A 17239-nucleotide genomic window follows, 5' to 3' on the forward strand; every position below is an offset into this window, starting at 1 on the left:
CTGACCTTCATTCTTGCATGTGAAGGAGCCAAAGCGTCCTCTGCATCCAGGCTGCCTCCCTGGCCCTGCACGGCGACCACGATTCGCCCCCTGCATTTTATTTATTTATTTATTTTTCCTCCCTTCAGTTGCAGCCCATCACGTTGGCGTCTGAACTTATTCCTCCTTCCGCAATCCGCGGGCACGTTCGCTGTGAGTGCCCTCGTAACCGTTAGAAGGAACACAATCAATAAAATAAAATAATACCACAATCATACAATACAAGGAAAATACATAATAAATGAAATCCACTTCATGTTGTCTCTTCGGCGATGTCACCTCTAGCCGTGGCCCTCCTGCACACGGTCGAAGCGATCGTGCTTGTCATCTCGAGCCGGCCGTAGAGTACCAACCACAGTGACAATGGAGACAATGAATTCACAATACCATACAACACAAAAATAATATATATAGTAGAAGAAACACACAGTATACTTGCTAGGGACATTGCTGCTTACCCGCGCCTAGAAGTCTTCTCCCCACTCTCTTCCATGTACCTCCTTCGTCTTCAGGATGCTAGCCACCATGCTCTGTACCGCATCCCATTCTCTCTTCCCTTTCAGCATGTGAGCTACAGTTGTTTCTGGAGTGAGGCCATCTGTGCCATGCCTACGCCGGACCACAGCCCACCTTTCGCACTCGTAAAAGGTGTGCTCCGGCGTGTCATCCTGACCGCAGTAGAAGCACCTCGGTGTCCGTCTTCTCTTGAACCGATGTAGGTAGACCCCGAACTCCCCGTGTCCAGACAGGAACTGCGTGAGGAAGTAATCTACCTCCCCATGCCTCCGCCTGACCCACGGTCCCAAGTTCGGGATCAGTCTCCTGGTCCATGCCCCAGCCGTAGCCGTTCTCCACATCTCCTGCCAGTTGACCATCAGCTGCCTCCCGGCTTCCGCCTTCGGCGTTCCTTCGTATGTGGAGACCAGCTGCGTGGCCCGCAGCTCGATGGGAGGCACCCCTGCGATGACTGCCACTGCGCATCCAGATACGGTGCGGTACGCCGATGTTATGCGAATCGCCGCTCTTCTGGTAAGGGAGGCTAGCATCCGTACGTTCTTCTTTCTCGAAAGTGCGTCCTTCCAGGCCGGGACCGCGTACAGCAAGACGGAGGAAACCACTGAAAGGATCAGCCGTCGCTTGCTCGCCCGTGGTCCGCTCTTGTTGCCCATTAGTTTTTGTAGAGCGTCTTGTATCTTCTCGGCCCTCTTAGTGACCTCTCTGAGGTGGGTGTTAGACAGCCCATTCTTGTCAATCCACACGCCCAGGTACTTAGCGCAACCGGACGTGTGGACCCGTACGTCGTCTACCATGAAGGACATTCCTCTCAGTCTTCTTCTGCCGGTGATCGGGACAGCTGCCGTCTTGTGCGGTGCCAGTCGTAGTCCTCTCTCCCCCAGCCATCTGCTGACGACTGCCACCGCCAAGTTTGCCTTATCTTCTACCTCCTCCTCCGTCCGTCCCGACACCATCAGCGCGAGGTCATCTGCGTACGCGACCGACTGGCATCCTTCCGGGAGTTCTTCCCGCAGAAGGCCGTCGTACGCGATGTTCCAAAGAAGAGGCCCAAGCACCGACCCCTGCGGAACGCCTCCAAACATGTTGAAGTCATCTTCTCCTTCCTCTGTGCGTACCCGCAGAGATCTCTCATGCAGATAGTCATTTATTACGGCGAGCAAGTAGCCGCTGATCCCTCTCTCCCGGAGTATTCCCATGATCACTCCCCATGGCACGCTGTTAAATGCATTCCTGATGTCTAGGAGAATGATCAATGGGATTTTCCTTCGTCGCCACGTGCCTGCCGACTGAACTCTGGCCCACTCTAGCACCCGTCGGACGGCGTCGACGGTCGATCTTCCCCGAACGAAGCCGTACTGGTCTGGGGAAAGACCTCCGCCCGCCTCAATCTCCGACCGCAGTCTTTCAGCGATCAGTCTCTCATACAGCTTTCCCATCGTGTTGATGAGGCAGATCGGCCGGTATTTCCTGGTTTCTTCGGCTCCCGGTTTCGGGAGGAGGACCAACCTGGCCTCCTTCCAACAGCCGGGAAAACTCCCCGTGGACAATGCCCCATTGAACATGTCTAACACCGTCCACGGGTGCCTATCCACCAACACCTTCACGATGGACCCAGGGATGTTATCTGGGCCCGGGCTCTTCCGCAGGCTCATCTTCTTGGACGCCCACTGTAGTTCTTCTACAGTGAAGCGCCTTTGTTGATCACCAGCTATCGGTTCCCATTCCTCCTCTTCGACGTGGAAGAGCTCCGTTATCGCTGTGAGAGACTGTTCCCTTGTCAATGGGGTCAGGCGCCTACCAAACTTCTTGGTGACGATCTGGTAGGCCCTGCCCCACGGATCTTGCTCCAGGTCTTCCACGAGGTGTTGCCACGCCTCTTGTTTGGCAGCCTTAATGGCTCTACAAAGGCTTCTTCGTGCCGCGTGGAACACCTCCGTTTCCTCCTGTAGGCGCTCAGAGTCCCTCCGTCGTGCGCGCTGCATCCTCCGCCTTGCTGTTTTGGTTTCACCACGTAGTCTCGCAATGTCCCTGTTCCACCAGTAAACATTCTTTACGCGTCTTCCAGGCTGTGGCCGCTGCTTCACACATTCCCCCTGTAGGATGGCCATGAATTCCTCGGGGGTGTGAACACGCCTACGGGCCACCTCTGCCGCCGTCCTATCCGCTACCGTCGCAGGCTGCTGTTCCGACGGCCTCCAGATAGGGTCCTGTTCCTCTAGACCCCTTCCGCCTCCTTGTATTTCAAAAAATTATGGCCTTGTGGTCGCTGGCAAAATCATCTTCTACTACCTGCCAGCCCACTATCCTTCTTGCCACCCTATCTGAGGCCGCTGTCAGATCCAACACCGATCCATCACCCCTTGCGTCGTATGTAGGCACCCTAGGCGTGTTCATGACCACCAGTCCCGCGGCCCCAAGCATTGTAGCTAGGGTGTAGCCTCTCCGCGTGGACCGGCACCCTCCGAGTTCAGTGCATTCGGAGTTGAAGTCCCCGGTCAAAAGTACCGGGAACCCAGCCCTTCGTATGCATTCCTCCAGGTTTCCGATGAATTCTTCATGTCGATCCATTCCGCTGTTGGGAGAGATGTACCCATTGATCACCGTGAGTTGATGGATGTCTACAGCCACGAACCCTCTACCTCTAACTACCTTCGTGACTGCAAACCTGCCGGTGACATTCCGTATAGCAGCATCGCCATCCTGGTCAACATACCAGTGGCCTGAGTTAACCAGTCGCTGATTAGGTTCCACGACCAGCAGTAGGTCGTATCCTCCAACCAGCGCTGCCGCCCATGCCAAGTCATGGGCAGCCACGGCTCTGTTTACGTTGAGCTGTAAACACTTCATTTCCGAACGTGTTTACAGTCCCTGCTACCCAGTCTATGCCCAATCACTCCACAACCCACGCATTTGGTGGGTTCCCGGCACTCTGCCCTCTTGTGCCCCGTCGCCCCGCAATTGTAACAACAGGCTCTCCTATCGGGACCCGTGCAGTGTGCCGCAACATGACCCGTCTCCCAACAGCGAAAGCAGTTAACATCTGGTCTTCGTATCTCCGCTCGACACGATTGCCACCCTACAAGGAGCCTCCCGGTGGACGTAAGCCTCTTCGCCTCTTCCAACGGCAGCACCACAGTGGCGTTCTGCGTTTGTCCATATGCTTGGCGGACCGACGTGATCCTAGCAGACGTCTTTCCCTCCAGCGCGCGTTGTACCGCCGCCATCACCTCCTCCTTAGTCACTTCAGCGTCAAGGTCTCTAATGTGGACAACCTCTTTTCTGTCCAACTGCCCTTTCCCACCAATCTTCACCTCTGGCGCCTTCTGTGCCAATTTCTCTCGTAGGGATTGGGCAGAGTTGGTCCCCGCCCGCACCCGTACCTCGACATCCTCGCCCCTGCCTTTACGAACTGAGAGTATGTTAGGAGCCAGTTCCTCTCCCACTGTTACCTTCACTTGGCGTAGTAGCTCTGCATAGGACTTGCCCATCTGCCGTAGGACCACGGTCTCGGTCTGCCTCTCACGCCGTTCCTCGGTCGGGTCCCCTGAGTGAAACATAGTAACCTTCCTTTTATGCTTTCTTGCCCAGAATTCCAGGGTGTTTTTAACTATGCTACCCAGTTTACCCCATGGCGCCGCAACAGTCACCGGGTGTACCTCGTACGTTGAAACGGTTTCCAGACCAGATAGCAACCAGTCGACAGCAGTTATGTCTTCCCCTTTAACTGGTATCACGTACAGGTTTCCCGACGGGTCGATCTCCTCTTTTTCCCCAATAACGTCTGTGGCCGCGACATGTCGCACCACAGTGCCTGGGAGCATAGCTCCACTGTTCAGCTTCCTCTTTATACCGGGTGCCAGGTCGCAGACCCGGCAAGCTATTTTTGACTTCTTGTCGCCCTCAAGGTCCAGCACATAGACACATGCACGCTCGTCATCCGCCTTGGGTAAGCCCCGCACCTCCTCGACTAGCTCGAAGGCCTGTTGGGGCCACCTTTTTTCAGCAAGCTCCTTCAGGTCTTGGACCTCCCCCTTCTTCAGCGCTGCCTGGATCGCGGCGAGATCCGACCCTGCCGTCTGGGTATGCTTATTGTCCAGGTTCGCAGTCCCTTGAGTGCCCTGCATCGTCGTCGCAACCCTTTGCGCCTTTTCCATGACTCTGCCGGCCGTCTCCTTGAAAATGTCGCTCACTTCTGGGCTCGCCTCACATAGAAGCAGCAGGACCTGAATTTCTTCCAGAAGCGACTTCATGGTCGGGTGGTGGGCCTCTTCCGCGTCTTCACTCACCTCCTTCCTGCGCTTCCGCGCCCTGAGCTTGCCCAAAACCGTCTCGTCCGTTGCCTCCTCCTCTGACTGGTCGGTGGAGGAAGTCAGCGGGGGGCGCGGTGAGCGCAACGTCTTCCTTGACCGTCGGAAGGCCCTCTCTTCCTCTGTCGTTGCTGCACTACACCCCGCATCGCCGGCAATCATCAGCTCTTGCTCCATATCGACTGCTCGCTCCATCAGCACCGGTTGGTACGGGAAAACCCCACAGATTCCACTTACTAGTCCTATACTACACTTACTGTAGCTCGTTAATAAAATAATTAACAAAATAACCTAAATGATGCAGGACTTACGCCCTAGAGTTCGCACCACTAAAAAATAACACACTAATTAAATAAGATTACGGTCCTAAAACTAATTATTAGTCTAGTTCACTTAAACGAGTCTTAACTGATTCACTAAGTAGGTTGGCAACACTGCTGCAACCTCTTTGTCTTTAACTTGTCCTAATAATGGCGGACAATGGCGGCTGATACCACTATACAGTATCCCGCCTGCTATGCTAGTATTTTTCCCTCCACAAAGCACGTGGCGAGAATCCCGTTTAGGTTACCTCCTAAAAACACTTATTATTTAATTAAAACTATATCTAACTGTCTTAAACTACTATTATCATCAACAAAACAAACAAGGTTGATCACAAGGTATCACTTAAAAAAGAGTCACTACTAATGTATAAATTAACTTAAAGGGCTGGCGCCGAAGTGTCGCCACGTGGACACTTGGTGAGGGAAAAACGTTAATATCACGCCTTCCCACGAACCGATTTCCACGGTTGATGTCTTAAAATGATCGTCTTGTCAAACACTAACAACTACAAACTATTCTACGCTAATTGGCACTGTTTAAAATTTCACTTAATACGACCGCCATGCGGTCCATATTTAAACTAAAAAACCTTATATCTACTGTAATTTCTAACCGATTTGAACGTTTTATGCCTTAATCCACTCGTCTAAATCTATATTTTATCACTAAACACTAATAACTACCGAAAACTATGAAAAACCACTGATATTATCACCCGTACGGGATACACCGAATCTAGCTGCTTATCGGACCGAGTCACTACTCAACTCTCTGCCCATTCGACCTGGCTTCTCCAGTTTACACGGAGATCTAATGCCAACCCGACAAGATCAAGCTGACAGATGGTCTCTGTACGCATTAACTCGTACTTCGAGCACTCATAAAGAACATGGTAGGTGTCATCCAATTGTCCACACTGAGGAGACATTACAGAATCTACCAGGCCGAATTTCTACAGTCTGTCTCTAAATGCATCATGGCTGGAAAGAAATTGCGTCACATATTTATTAGGATGCATCCAAGAGGCATCCCGCAAACCATCAACATTTGGAAAGAGATCATGCGTATAACGCTCACTCTCTGTCTCATCCCATCTGGCCTGTCACAAGGCACTGACATGTTGTACAATTTCTCGAACTTTATCCGAAGTCAACTTACCACCGGACTTCTTAGCAACATACCGCTGCTGCTTCTCAGACGCAATCAAGTCTATAGATTTCACACCTGTAATCAGCAAGACTCTCCCGTGAAATGGTACGGTAACCACCCGTTACCGTTAATAATATTAGACGTTGAGCCTTTAATAATATGTCCCGATAAATTTTTTATTTTAGCCTATCCGCCCAAACAGATTCCGCGTATAGCATAATAGTCTCGCACACGCCTTTATACAGAATGCTCATGGTCTTAAAGTTAAGACCCCAATCAGGATTGACCACACGTCGAATACCAAAGAACGTATTGCAGGCCCTCTCCGCGACATATTGAAGGTGCTTCTTAAATTGCAGTTTCTCATTAAGAAACACCCCGAGATACTTTTGAACCTGAACATGCTTTATACGCCGGCCTGCCGTCGAAACACGGACTCGCTGACTCACTGCCTAACGACCTTTGAGCAGCATCATTGTGGTGGGCTAAATGTCATCTTATGTTGATGAACCCACAGCTTCCTGCAAGCCCGAGTGACTCGGAGTTCAACCACCCTCTGTGAGCTTCCTTCGACCAGCAGGAGCTCATCGTCAGCATAAGCCACGATGTAACACCCGCTGGGCAACCTCTGCCGCAGGAGAGAATCAAACCCCACTACCCACAATAAAGGACCCAACACGCTGCCCTGGGGACATCCCTTAGACAGCGTCCTGCCAACCTCATGGCTGCCTTCACGGAGCAGTACATCCCGATGACTGAAGTAACTTTACATAACTCGCAATTCACTTACAGCAGTACATTCACTTTTTTTGGAATTGGTAAACAGTAGAAGGCCGCCATAGATTACTAAATGCTCCGGAAATATCCAGAAATATCCCCAGGACATAATCTATCTCACTGGTCGTTACACACTCATCACACGGAGTATGGCATCCTAGTACCCTTTCCGAGACGAAACCCGTACTGATTCTCCATCAACAATCTTTGCGAGGTTAACCTCTCATTTATGCCCAGATACAGAACTTTTCAAAGACCTTGCTAACAACCGGAAGTAATGTCGAGGCCTAAACGACGAACTAACAGCAGGATCCTTGTCGCCACCTTTAAGTAACAATTTCACAATTCCTTTCTTCCAACACACAGGGAAGTATCCTCCAAACAACAATTTATTAAATACAATGTGGCAACTCTCACAGTCACCCCTACCGAGCGAACAAGAGGCTCCACCGTTATTCCATCAAAGCCTGGGGCCTTACCCCTATCCAAACTACAGATAGCTTGACGCATCTCAGCCTCGGTAATCTGCTAGCACACTGCACCCCGCGGAACTGAGTCGTACACACAAATGATATGCGGTCTTTCCAGCTACACTATCATCAGACGGTAAATCGTCTAGTAATTTGTGTAAAATCTCAGAAGTATCCAAAATTACACCAAACCTGGTCGAGAGAGCAGACAGAAGTACGTCCTTTCGTAGTTTGTGTCCGAAGAACCCATATACTACGCCCCAGGGATCCCTGTTCCCTGCTTATGAACAAAGGAACGTTAGGAGTTCCTTTTCACAGTTCGGACTTTACGACAGTAATAAGATCTCAGATTTTTGTATTCAGCAACAAGGATTGCCCGTCGTTTCGCTCTCCACAAACGACAAACAACCCTCTTCATGCCGGACACCTCCCTATTCCACCATGATGCAATCCTCTCTCGACCAGAACTTTGGGGAATTGAACACTCAGCGGCACCAAGAAAAGCCGCCGACAAACCAACTGCCAGATCTTCCAAATCCAAGACATCCAGTCTCCGATCCAAAACTCAAAGCCTGGTCGAAAGTAAATCAACAAATTTCTTTCAGTCCGCATGCCTTTGCAGGAAACGACTCTGTTGAACCGGAACGTTACATCGGTAGCGCTCACTCAAGCCACCAGCAATCTCATAGACAATCAATGGATGATCACTCGAGCAATCATCAACTACCTTCTAATTACAAACATTGGCAGGAATAAACCTACCAACTGTAACATCGATGTTCGTTCCACCGAACAATCGATGCCCATCTACCATACATAGTAAGTGGTATGGTAGAATTACTTTACATTTTAATTTTTTTTATTGCCTTAGTTTTGATAAAGCAAAGTAGTTTGCAGTAGGTAAATAAGATTTTAAAATTTTTTAGGCCATTGGGAACATAAAAATTTCTTCACTTTTAATTTCGAGATTAAAATATTTTAATATTAGCTTACATATGCTTGTAAATAATATATTTCTAAAAGAATATTTTTATTAATTAATTTACTTTCACACTTATCACAAGTTAAAATTTATTAAGGCATGCGATTTAGATTCTATACAGACTTTCGGTAAAAATTATTTTAGTTTGGTAATGGTTAATTTATTTCAATTTTTAAAATGACGGTCAAGTTAAATTAAATGTTTATTAATAAATCAATAATTGAAAATAAATTTTTTAATTCTATTACAAATTATAAAGTCTACATTAACCCACAGAGATAAAAAAAAAATTAATTATAATTAATAAAAATTGTATTTAAAAAAATTTAGTTAATGTTGAATTAACTAAAATAAGTAATTACAATGATTAAAATTGGTAATAAAATAACATAAATAATAAAACTTAATATTTAGGATACTCTCTAAAACGTGACTAAACTTAACTGAGTAAAGCAGGTCAATGGGAACAAGTATAATTATTATCAGTGTATTTAACTTTTTGTACTGACTCTTTCCCCAGTAGCACTTTCAGGAAGAATGATGCATGAACAAATCATTTGGTGGTTGCTTTTTCTAGCGGCAGGTCTGGGTCCTGATGTAAGAACTCACAGGTCTATTTTAACTTACATGACTATTTGGAGGTCAAGTAATTCCATTTTGTTACCAGCAAATTTGGTGCACTAAGTATGGTTATTTATTACCATAACAAGAAACATAAAACTAATTTTTTATACCATCTAAGGGACTTATGAAAAAAAGGAGTAATGCAGCCATCCTTTTGGTCTTGTCTATCACCTCTTTTTCTTGCGGTTATTATACTTTGAATCATTTCAGAGATAACTTTTAGTTTCGTCTCTTTTATTTGCAACTTCCACTCCATCTCCACCAAATTCAGTGGAAATGGTTAGGACATCTTTTTTATCCTTCCATTTCAATATGCATACCATACTCTTTTCTTATTTCACAATGCCACTTCTTCCCTCTTTTTTCTAGATTACAAGAATTTAATTTGGTTAACTATTTAGAGATGAATCCTTACTTGATTTTGAACAAGTGTTTTTTATATATTCTTTACTTCTCAGCAATGCTTAGTAAAATTCTAGTTCTTCACATTTTATCATAGAGTAGCAATTGTCATAGTGTGTATTTTCAACTACATCCTGCTGTAATAGACTATAAATCATTATCAAATTAAACCCAAAATACTTTGACAGATGGTTTTTCCTGCAAGTTTGTTTCTCTCCCTGCTTTACTTACGCAAGTCAATTTAATATGTGAAGTCAACAGAAAAGTAAAAACAAATATACAAAACTTAAAAGGCTTCAAGAAAAAGAATTCTTTGTTGCTGTAGGTTAAAAAACCAAATAGCAGAACAACAGGAGAAGCATATGTTTGTAGCTGGGGGATTATGCTAATAAATAAGTTAAGTTTTAAAATTGTTTACCTGTAATTAACTGTACTAAAATAACAATCATTTGTCTGTTTACTAATTGAATAACCTTTGTTGTTGTGTTGATAAAAAACAAACATGCAAAGAAGCAAAGAAAAAAAAAATGTGTTGTTACAGGAACCAGTAGGAGATGTATATCAAGATGAAGAAAGTGAAGCAGCATTATTAATACATACAGACAATGATGATGGTTCTTTGCTAATTGTGAGTATAATGAAAACTAACAAAAGAAGTTAAGTAACTTAAAATAATAAACACATTTTTAAAGAAAATAACTGAATGTCATACTCCTAGTCTATTTATACTTTGACTTGACTGTCTTGTCTTGGACAAGGTTCGTGAGGTTTTTAACCTACCAAAGCAAAGTAACATGCAAATATACCTATGGATAGTTTAGTGTCAACATAAATACATGTATGCTAATTATTATTTTAATAAAAAAGTTATGAATAATCAATATGTATTTAAAGTATTACCAATGCATCTAATTAACCCATCTAACAACAATGAAAATTACTGTTTAATATATAAACTATCATGCATAAAATCATAATAATATTTAACAAAAAATAATTCACAGATGTACTTAAATTATCCATTTCAAACATCTCTATGCAATGAAGATATCAGGGTGTTAAAATGTATTTATAAGTAATCGAGCTTTACAAAATAGATGCATGTGAATTAAGCATATCTGGTAAATAGATTTTACCACACATGATTCACTAGCATAAGTAATCTACAATCTCATTACTTACCCATCTGCTGATCATTTTGGTGATTATAGGTAAAGGACCAAATAATGAAACAGACATATCATTGTTATTCCCACCAACTGAGAAGTGCTCATTAGTATTTGGTGCTAACACTGTCAAGACATAATGACAATTGTTTCATAAGTGATATTATTATAGACAAGAGACTTATGGTGAAAACAGAGAACTGTATAGTGATAACATTGTTCTGACATCCCTAGAGAATATAAAATAAGAATATATAAAAATATATATTATGCCATTAGTTTCTTTACTGTTGCATGTACTATAATTTTCACACCATGTCTCTTTCTGTTCGGTAGATTAAATATTAACAAAAATATGTTAAACTGATTACATAAATCTTTAAAGTATTAACAAAATATTAACAAAAATATGTTAAACTGATTACATAAATCTTTTCAATACACATTTAATTAAACTGATGTAACATAAAACAAAAGTATAAAGTGTCACATGAAATGGGTTTTCATTTAATTACCTAAGCAGTATAAAACAAATATAGTCAATAGTCATTAAGTACAAGTACATTCAACTTTTATTTTTGTTAATTGTTTACAAAAAATCAATTTACAATTCTTGCAACAGAATCAAGTTACAATTTTTTTTTCTTATTAAATTATTTTTACGTCTGAAAATTAACTAATCTGATTACCAAAAATTGTTGTCTATCTCTATTATTAAGATATGTTTAATAATAACATAAGCATTAGATTATGCAATTATCATTATTCACCAGTAACAAACTTAAAATTATGCTGAAAAAACTATTTTTAACAAAATAAGGTTAATCACCTCTCTCCCTGTAAATGTTTTTTTATCCAGAAAAACTTGCAAATGTTTGTAGACAACGTTGCTTAAAATAAATAGGATTTCAATGAAAACTTTATGATTGTAACTGAAGCAATGACAGCAAGAGGAAGATTTGTTGTTAGAAAGATGTTATATTTAACAGAAAAAATAGGTTTGCAAGATAGTCACTATCATAAGTGACTGACTTTCAGCAAATTTCAGTATTTAACTATGAATCTGGAAAACCCTAAGATCTACAGGAGAAGGCTTAAAATAACCTAAATCTGCATACATCTAATGGCAGGGTTTTTCTTATAATACAAAATAACAACAATACGTATACAACATACGCAACAGCAATATATATATATATATATAGACAAGTGCAATTACTGCTACTGGCTTGCCAGGCCTGACATAATGCAATGCAAGTGTAAATGTACTGGCAAATATATAGTCTGGAACAGACTCAGGTTCACCACTCCTGACATGTGTGGTTAACTGAAATTCTACCGCCAAAGAACATTGGTATCCACAGTTTAGCATTCAAATCCATATAAAAGCAACAACCTTAGAACTCTCGACTTCAAAAACCTGCTGCAAGTTTAACCACTGGACTAACCTGACAGGTTTATACAGTATTATTATATAAAAATAAATAAGTAACTAAAGTCAACTGAAAAGAAATGATCTAATATAATTAATATAAAATTAATCAAAAGGAACATTTTTGTAAAACCAATGAAATATAAAAGATATATAATTAGAATGGTTAAAAATACCACTTCAGTAACTCAGAAATGAAATCATTTTGGTAATGGACAAGATGGTAAACTACCTGTTCACAAGCATTCCCTTACTGGATTGCTTATTTCCTTCCACTTTCTTATGTTTTACCCTTCTTCCTTGGATAGTTACCCAGGGAAATGCATTAGCTGCCATCCTGACTTCACCTGTAATGGCATGCTGATATCTTCTTGTAATCAGTAGTCACTTCATTATTCGCATAGTGAGATGGTGGCTGCGAGATTATTCAGCGAATCTATTTCCTGTTTGGAAGTTACACAAAAGCCATCTAGTGGCCAAGGTGCTGCCAATCAGATAAAATTTAATTTAGGACCTCCTAAAATCGAATTTATTGTAATCATAAATAATCATTAAACAATTCATTTGTACATAAATCCTGCATTTGAGTCCCAGCTATAGTCTAACATTTTTCATAATTTATAATTTTTTTAACTTCACTGATACTCATAGGTAAATATTAAAAAAAAATTATTGAAAAATATGGTAATTTCTCTTCTCTTAAAGCAAACAAAGAAACATTATAATCAAACTTTGTTTCATTAATTAACTGGATAATAAATTTTCTTCAGTTACTAAAATCTCCAAGTCATTCAAACTTAGGTTCGGGTTCAAATCTTAGTCAGGCTTACAACAGTCATCTCATCTAAATAAATTTTTATATATATATATATATATATATATATCCACACATACACAAAGAGAGTGTAATTGAATTATCACAGAACTAGAATAAGTAAATAGAAGGTAGGTCAAAGATTTCACTATTTGTGAAGTAAGTTTTTTTTTGTTGCAAAATATGCAAATAAAAATGTCAAAAACTGCACATATTATTTTATGATCACAGCTACCATTAATGAATTGTTTCATTGTGTCCTCAGGAAGGAACAATAGGACATGATCTCATAGTAAAACCAGTCCCAGCGAGTGTAAGACAACATCTAGATGAAAGAAGAAAGAATAGCCGTAACAAAGATGATGATGATGATGAAGTGTTCATGGATGATGAAGTGGCAGCAGGAGAGGACTTTGTATCAATAGGAGGATTCCCGCTTCCAGCAGCAATAAGAAATTACACATCACAAAATAATCAAAGGCGACATACTCACATTGTCTATAAAAGAAGTGAAAATTCAGATTCACAATTCAATGATTATGGTATGTCATCCTTTTCTCATAATGTCACATGTTTCTTATTTTCTTATATTACATATTAAATAACAAACAATTTTTCTTAACGCAATCATAATTGTATACAAATACTATCATTTATGCAAATTAATTTTCAACATTATTGAATGTCATAAGTCTTGCAGTATTCATTCTACACAAATACACTTGATATTAGTTCTTAATCATAAGCAATTTTTAATGTTATAGTAACAGTTATTAAAATGATATGGTTTTGTTTTATTTATGTAAAAAGTGGATAGAACAGAGTATAAATAGGTGATAATTTTCTTTATAAAGAAAATTCAAATATGCTGATCAGTGTCTGAATTAGAATTAGTTGCACATACTTACTTTTTCTTGCAGTAACAACCCAGGTTCACATTCTCTGATTCTATCCAGCACAAATATGCAATATGAGTATCAATGATTATCTATTTAACATAACTTATAGTCTGATTTCAAAAAACAATTATGACAATAATGAATGTCACATTATCATGAATTGCCCATAATTAATCATTTTATTATACTTTACAAAAGAAAATTTGCATTATGTAAGAAACCTAACTGTAAACAGGTGATTGTGTGCTGTGGCCTGTAAACATACAAAAAATTCAGTTTATTTGAATCGCTACATAACTGAATAAGCTGAGAAGAATAAGTTTGAATACAGTATAAGAAATTCTACTGTTATTGGAGTCACATTTTCATTTCTTTTATCACATTTCTGAGAAGTCAGCCTACAAAATGAAAAGATGACAAAACAGTTGTTTCAAAAATATTAGTCAAATGAAATTGCTGATGAAATTGACAAAATTGCACATGTTATAATAAAGAGCTGTACTTCTCAAAATTTGGGTATAATCAATTCATTAAAAGCATAGCACATAAAGGAAATGAAAAATTTGGTAATCTGAATTATAAGATGAGAAAGATAATGAAATAATGGCAAATTAAAAGCAAAAAAAACAAAAAAATTTCTCATTGCATTATATAATATTAAAAAGCTTGGAATGAGTTTCAATTTTTACCCATAAAAACATTGAAAAAAGCAGGTCATAATACAGAAACAAAGAATGCTGATACATCTAAAATGTTGAGTTAGAGGATAAATGAATAATTCAGTAAAATATGACCAACTAATTATAGCTCCTCCTCTGACTTATATTGTTTCTGAAATTAAAATATTTTAATGAAGTGAAATTTCAGTATTATCAACTTCAAAAGAAACCCACAATGCATGTGTTTTATTTCAATTTACATAGAATCTTGCAGAATTAAAGGCAGGAAAATCAGAATCCAGTCAGCTTAACTGAGTAAAAAATTTTATTATGACTGTATTCAGAATAACTTTGTTCAAATAACACTGATACATGATTAACCCTACTTTAATAGGGGTAATGAAATTAAAACTAATGTTAAGATATTTAGTTCAAAGTTATACAGATTTAAAGCAAAGTATTGCTTAATATAATAAAAGAAAAAAATAAATTGAGAATGGTTATAAAATAGAAATCTTTGCTAAGTAATATTAATCACAAATGACTCATGCAATGGTACAATCTCTTTAATTTTAATTACAAGTGTGTTAGTGTTAATTTCTTTATAATATGATAATCAAACTGCATTTAAGAATGGTTTGCCTACTGCAGTAGTTTTTCTTATGTAATTTAATAATCATACATTAATACTTGACATTGTTATTTACTATTTTAAAGCATATAGAATAAATGATATCATTTTACATCGGCACATAGAAATAATATAAACAGAATATCTATAACTTTCAAAAGAATTAGTTTACTGAATAAACTAGTTAATTGAATCAAAACATGTATTTCAAACAAACAGAACTTCATGCTTAAATAATTATGAATATAATTCAAATTATTCTAAGATTCAGTAATTCAAATTAAAATTTATCTTAAATTACAAATTAAATAAAAATCAACTCTGAGAAAAAAAATCTATATACTGAAATTCTACAGAGTTCTTATATGTTGCTGCTCTTGCTTTCTGAGTTCTGCTGTCTTTTAAAGAATAAAAAATAACAAGATTCTAAGAATAAAACCCTTCTTTAGCCTTAAGAAGGAAATCCCAAGTATCCACTACAATTTTACCATATATATTGAATATGTTATTTTACTGTGTTTCATTTATACCTCATTAAGATAGTGTGATCTCTCTTAATGTACTAGTGCGCCCATATTTTTTTTCTTATTTTTAACCAAAAACAAAAAATCTAAATCTTAAAATTCAAATTTTTAAACTATAGAATAGTTCCTAAGCATTACTTTTCTACTATGTTAGGCAATTTACCTAACTTATGTTAGGTAAGAGACAATGTGAATATTACAACAGTTTTGATAAAATGCAAGAGAAAAGTTTTAGAAAAATCAAGTGAATATTCATACCAGTAATTTAGTTATGTTAAATCATAACACAGATTTTCTTTTCTATGGGCAATAATCTTCCAATTCAGGAGCAAAGAAAAACTGTAAAGTATGTTTCTTTATGATTTAATTTCATCACATAAGATTAATCAGAAAATAAAAAAATTTCTTAATTTTATAACAGATTTTGAAAAAATATACGATTAAAAAGTAAAACTTATTTTATTTGATAAAATTAACTTAAAAACTTTTCTATTATTAGCATTTATGGAACCAGATGAAATACCACAGGTAATGAGAACAAAAAGATCAGCAACAACTACAAAAAGAGAAGCACCATATGTTATTTACCCGGAGATTCTGGTCATTGTAGATTATGATGGTTACAGGTAAATATAGCATCCATGCAATATTTTTTAAATTGTGTATAAATATTGTTTTACATTATAATTAAATTTAAAAAATACATAATGCAATATGTCGTTTTCTGAACAAATCACTCAATTTTTACCTGAGTTATTAATAATTTATAATCTAGTACCACCATGATACTGAATAATCACCATGATAAACTTGTATGCAAAATTCACTGTGGTGGAACATTGTATAATACATTAGCTAACAGCTATTCTATCACATGACTAATCAGAAATTTTAAGAAAGAAAGCAAGGAGGAAGATATAAGAACATATATGTTGCTCTTAAAAATTATTTCTCTGATCCTACTAACTAGCTACTATACTTAACTTCGGATGGGATATTCTGCAGACTGCTCAGCCCTTCATTTATCTGTGCCTACGCACAAGCATGGAAATATTTCCTATCGAAAAGAATTAGATAAGTCTAATCAATAAAATATTAGTATTCAACAATTATCTAAATCAATCTCGATTAAATTTTTAAAAATATTTGACATTTGAATCAATAAAATTCTACAATTTAATTTTTTTTTCTCCAAAGCAGATTTTATAGTTTTGTTTTTTACAATGTTTTATATATAATTTCTTCTTAAGAAGTAAATATCATATTGTAAATGGTAAATTAAGAATTTTTAAAAGCAGAAATTTATAACAGATAATTAAATTATTTGAAGGGTCATCCAGAAAGGTAAACAGATAAAATATGAGTGTAAAATCAAAGTATGTTAGACCAGTTTTACTTGATAGGCACCTTTATGTACTAATTTTGTTTTTTGAGTAATCCCCCCTTCAATAAGAAGCTTCCAAACAGTTCATTCCTTAAGAATCATTACTCCACTGTGTTTCAATAAAGAAGCAGTTGCTT

General features: G+C 38.9%; 1 protein-coding gene across 5 annotated transcripts in view; it reads left to right on the forward strand.

Moving 5' to 3' along the window:
- sona (sol narae metalloprotease) overlaps positions 1-17239 on the forward strand; it is a 337919-nt gene that overhangs the window by 250224 nt on the left and 70456 nt on the right. For all 5 annotated transcript variants that reach the window (XM_075371531.1, XM_075371546.1, XM_075371525.1 and 2 more), the window contains exons 6-8: positions 10135-10221; positions 13271-13547; positions 16218-16344. In XM_075371531.1, the coding sequence (XP_075227646.1) occupies positions 10135-10221; positions 13271-13547; positions 16218-16344 (491 nt within the window). The remainder of the gene's footprint in view (positions 1-10134; positions 10222-13270; positions 13548-16217; positions 16345-17239) is intronic.

The sequence above is a fragment of the Lycorma delicatula genome, chromosome 1 (assembly GCF_047948215.1).
Source record: "Lycorma delicatula isolate Av1 chromosome 1, ASM4794821v1, whole genome shotgun sequence".
Taxonomy (NCBI): Eukaryota; Metazoa; Arthropoda; class Insecta; order Hemiptera; family Fulgoridae; genus Lycorma; species Lycorma delicatula.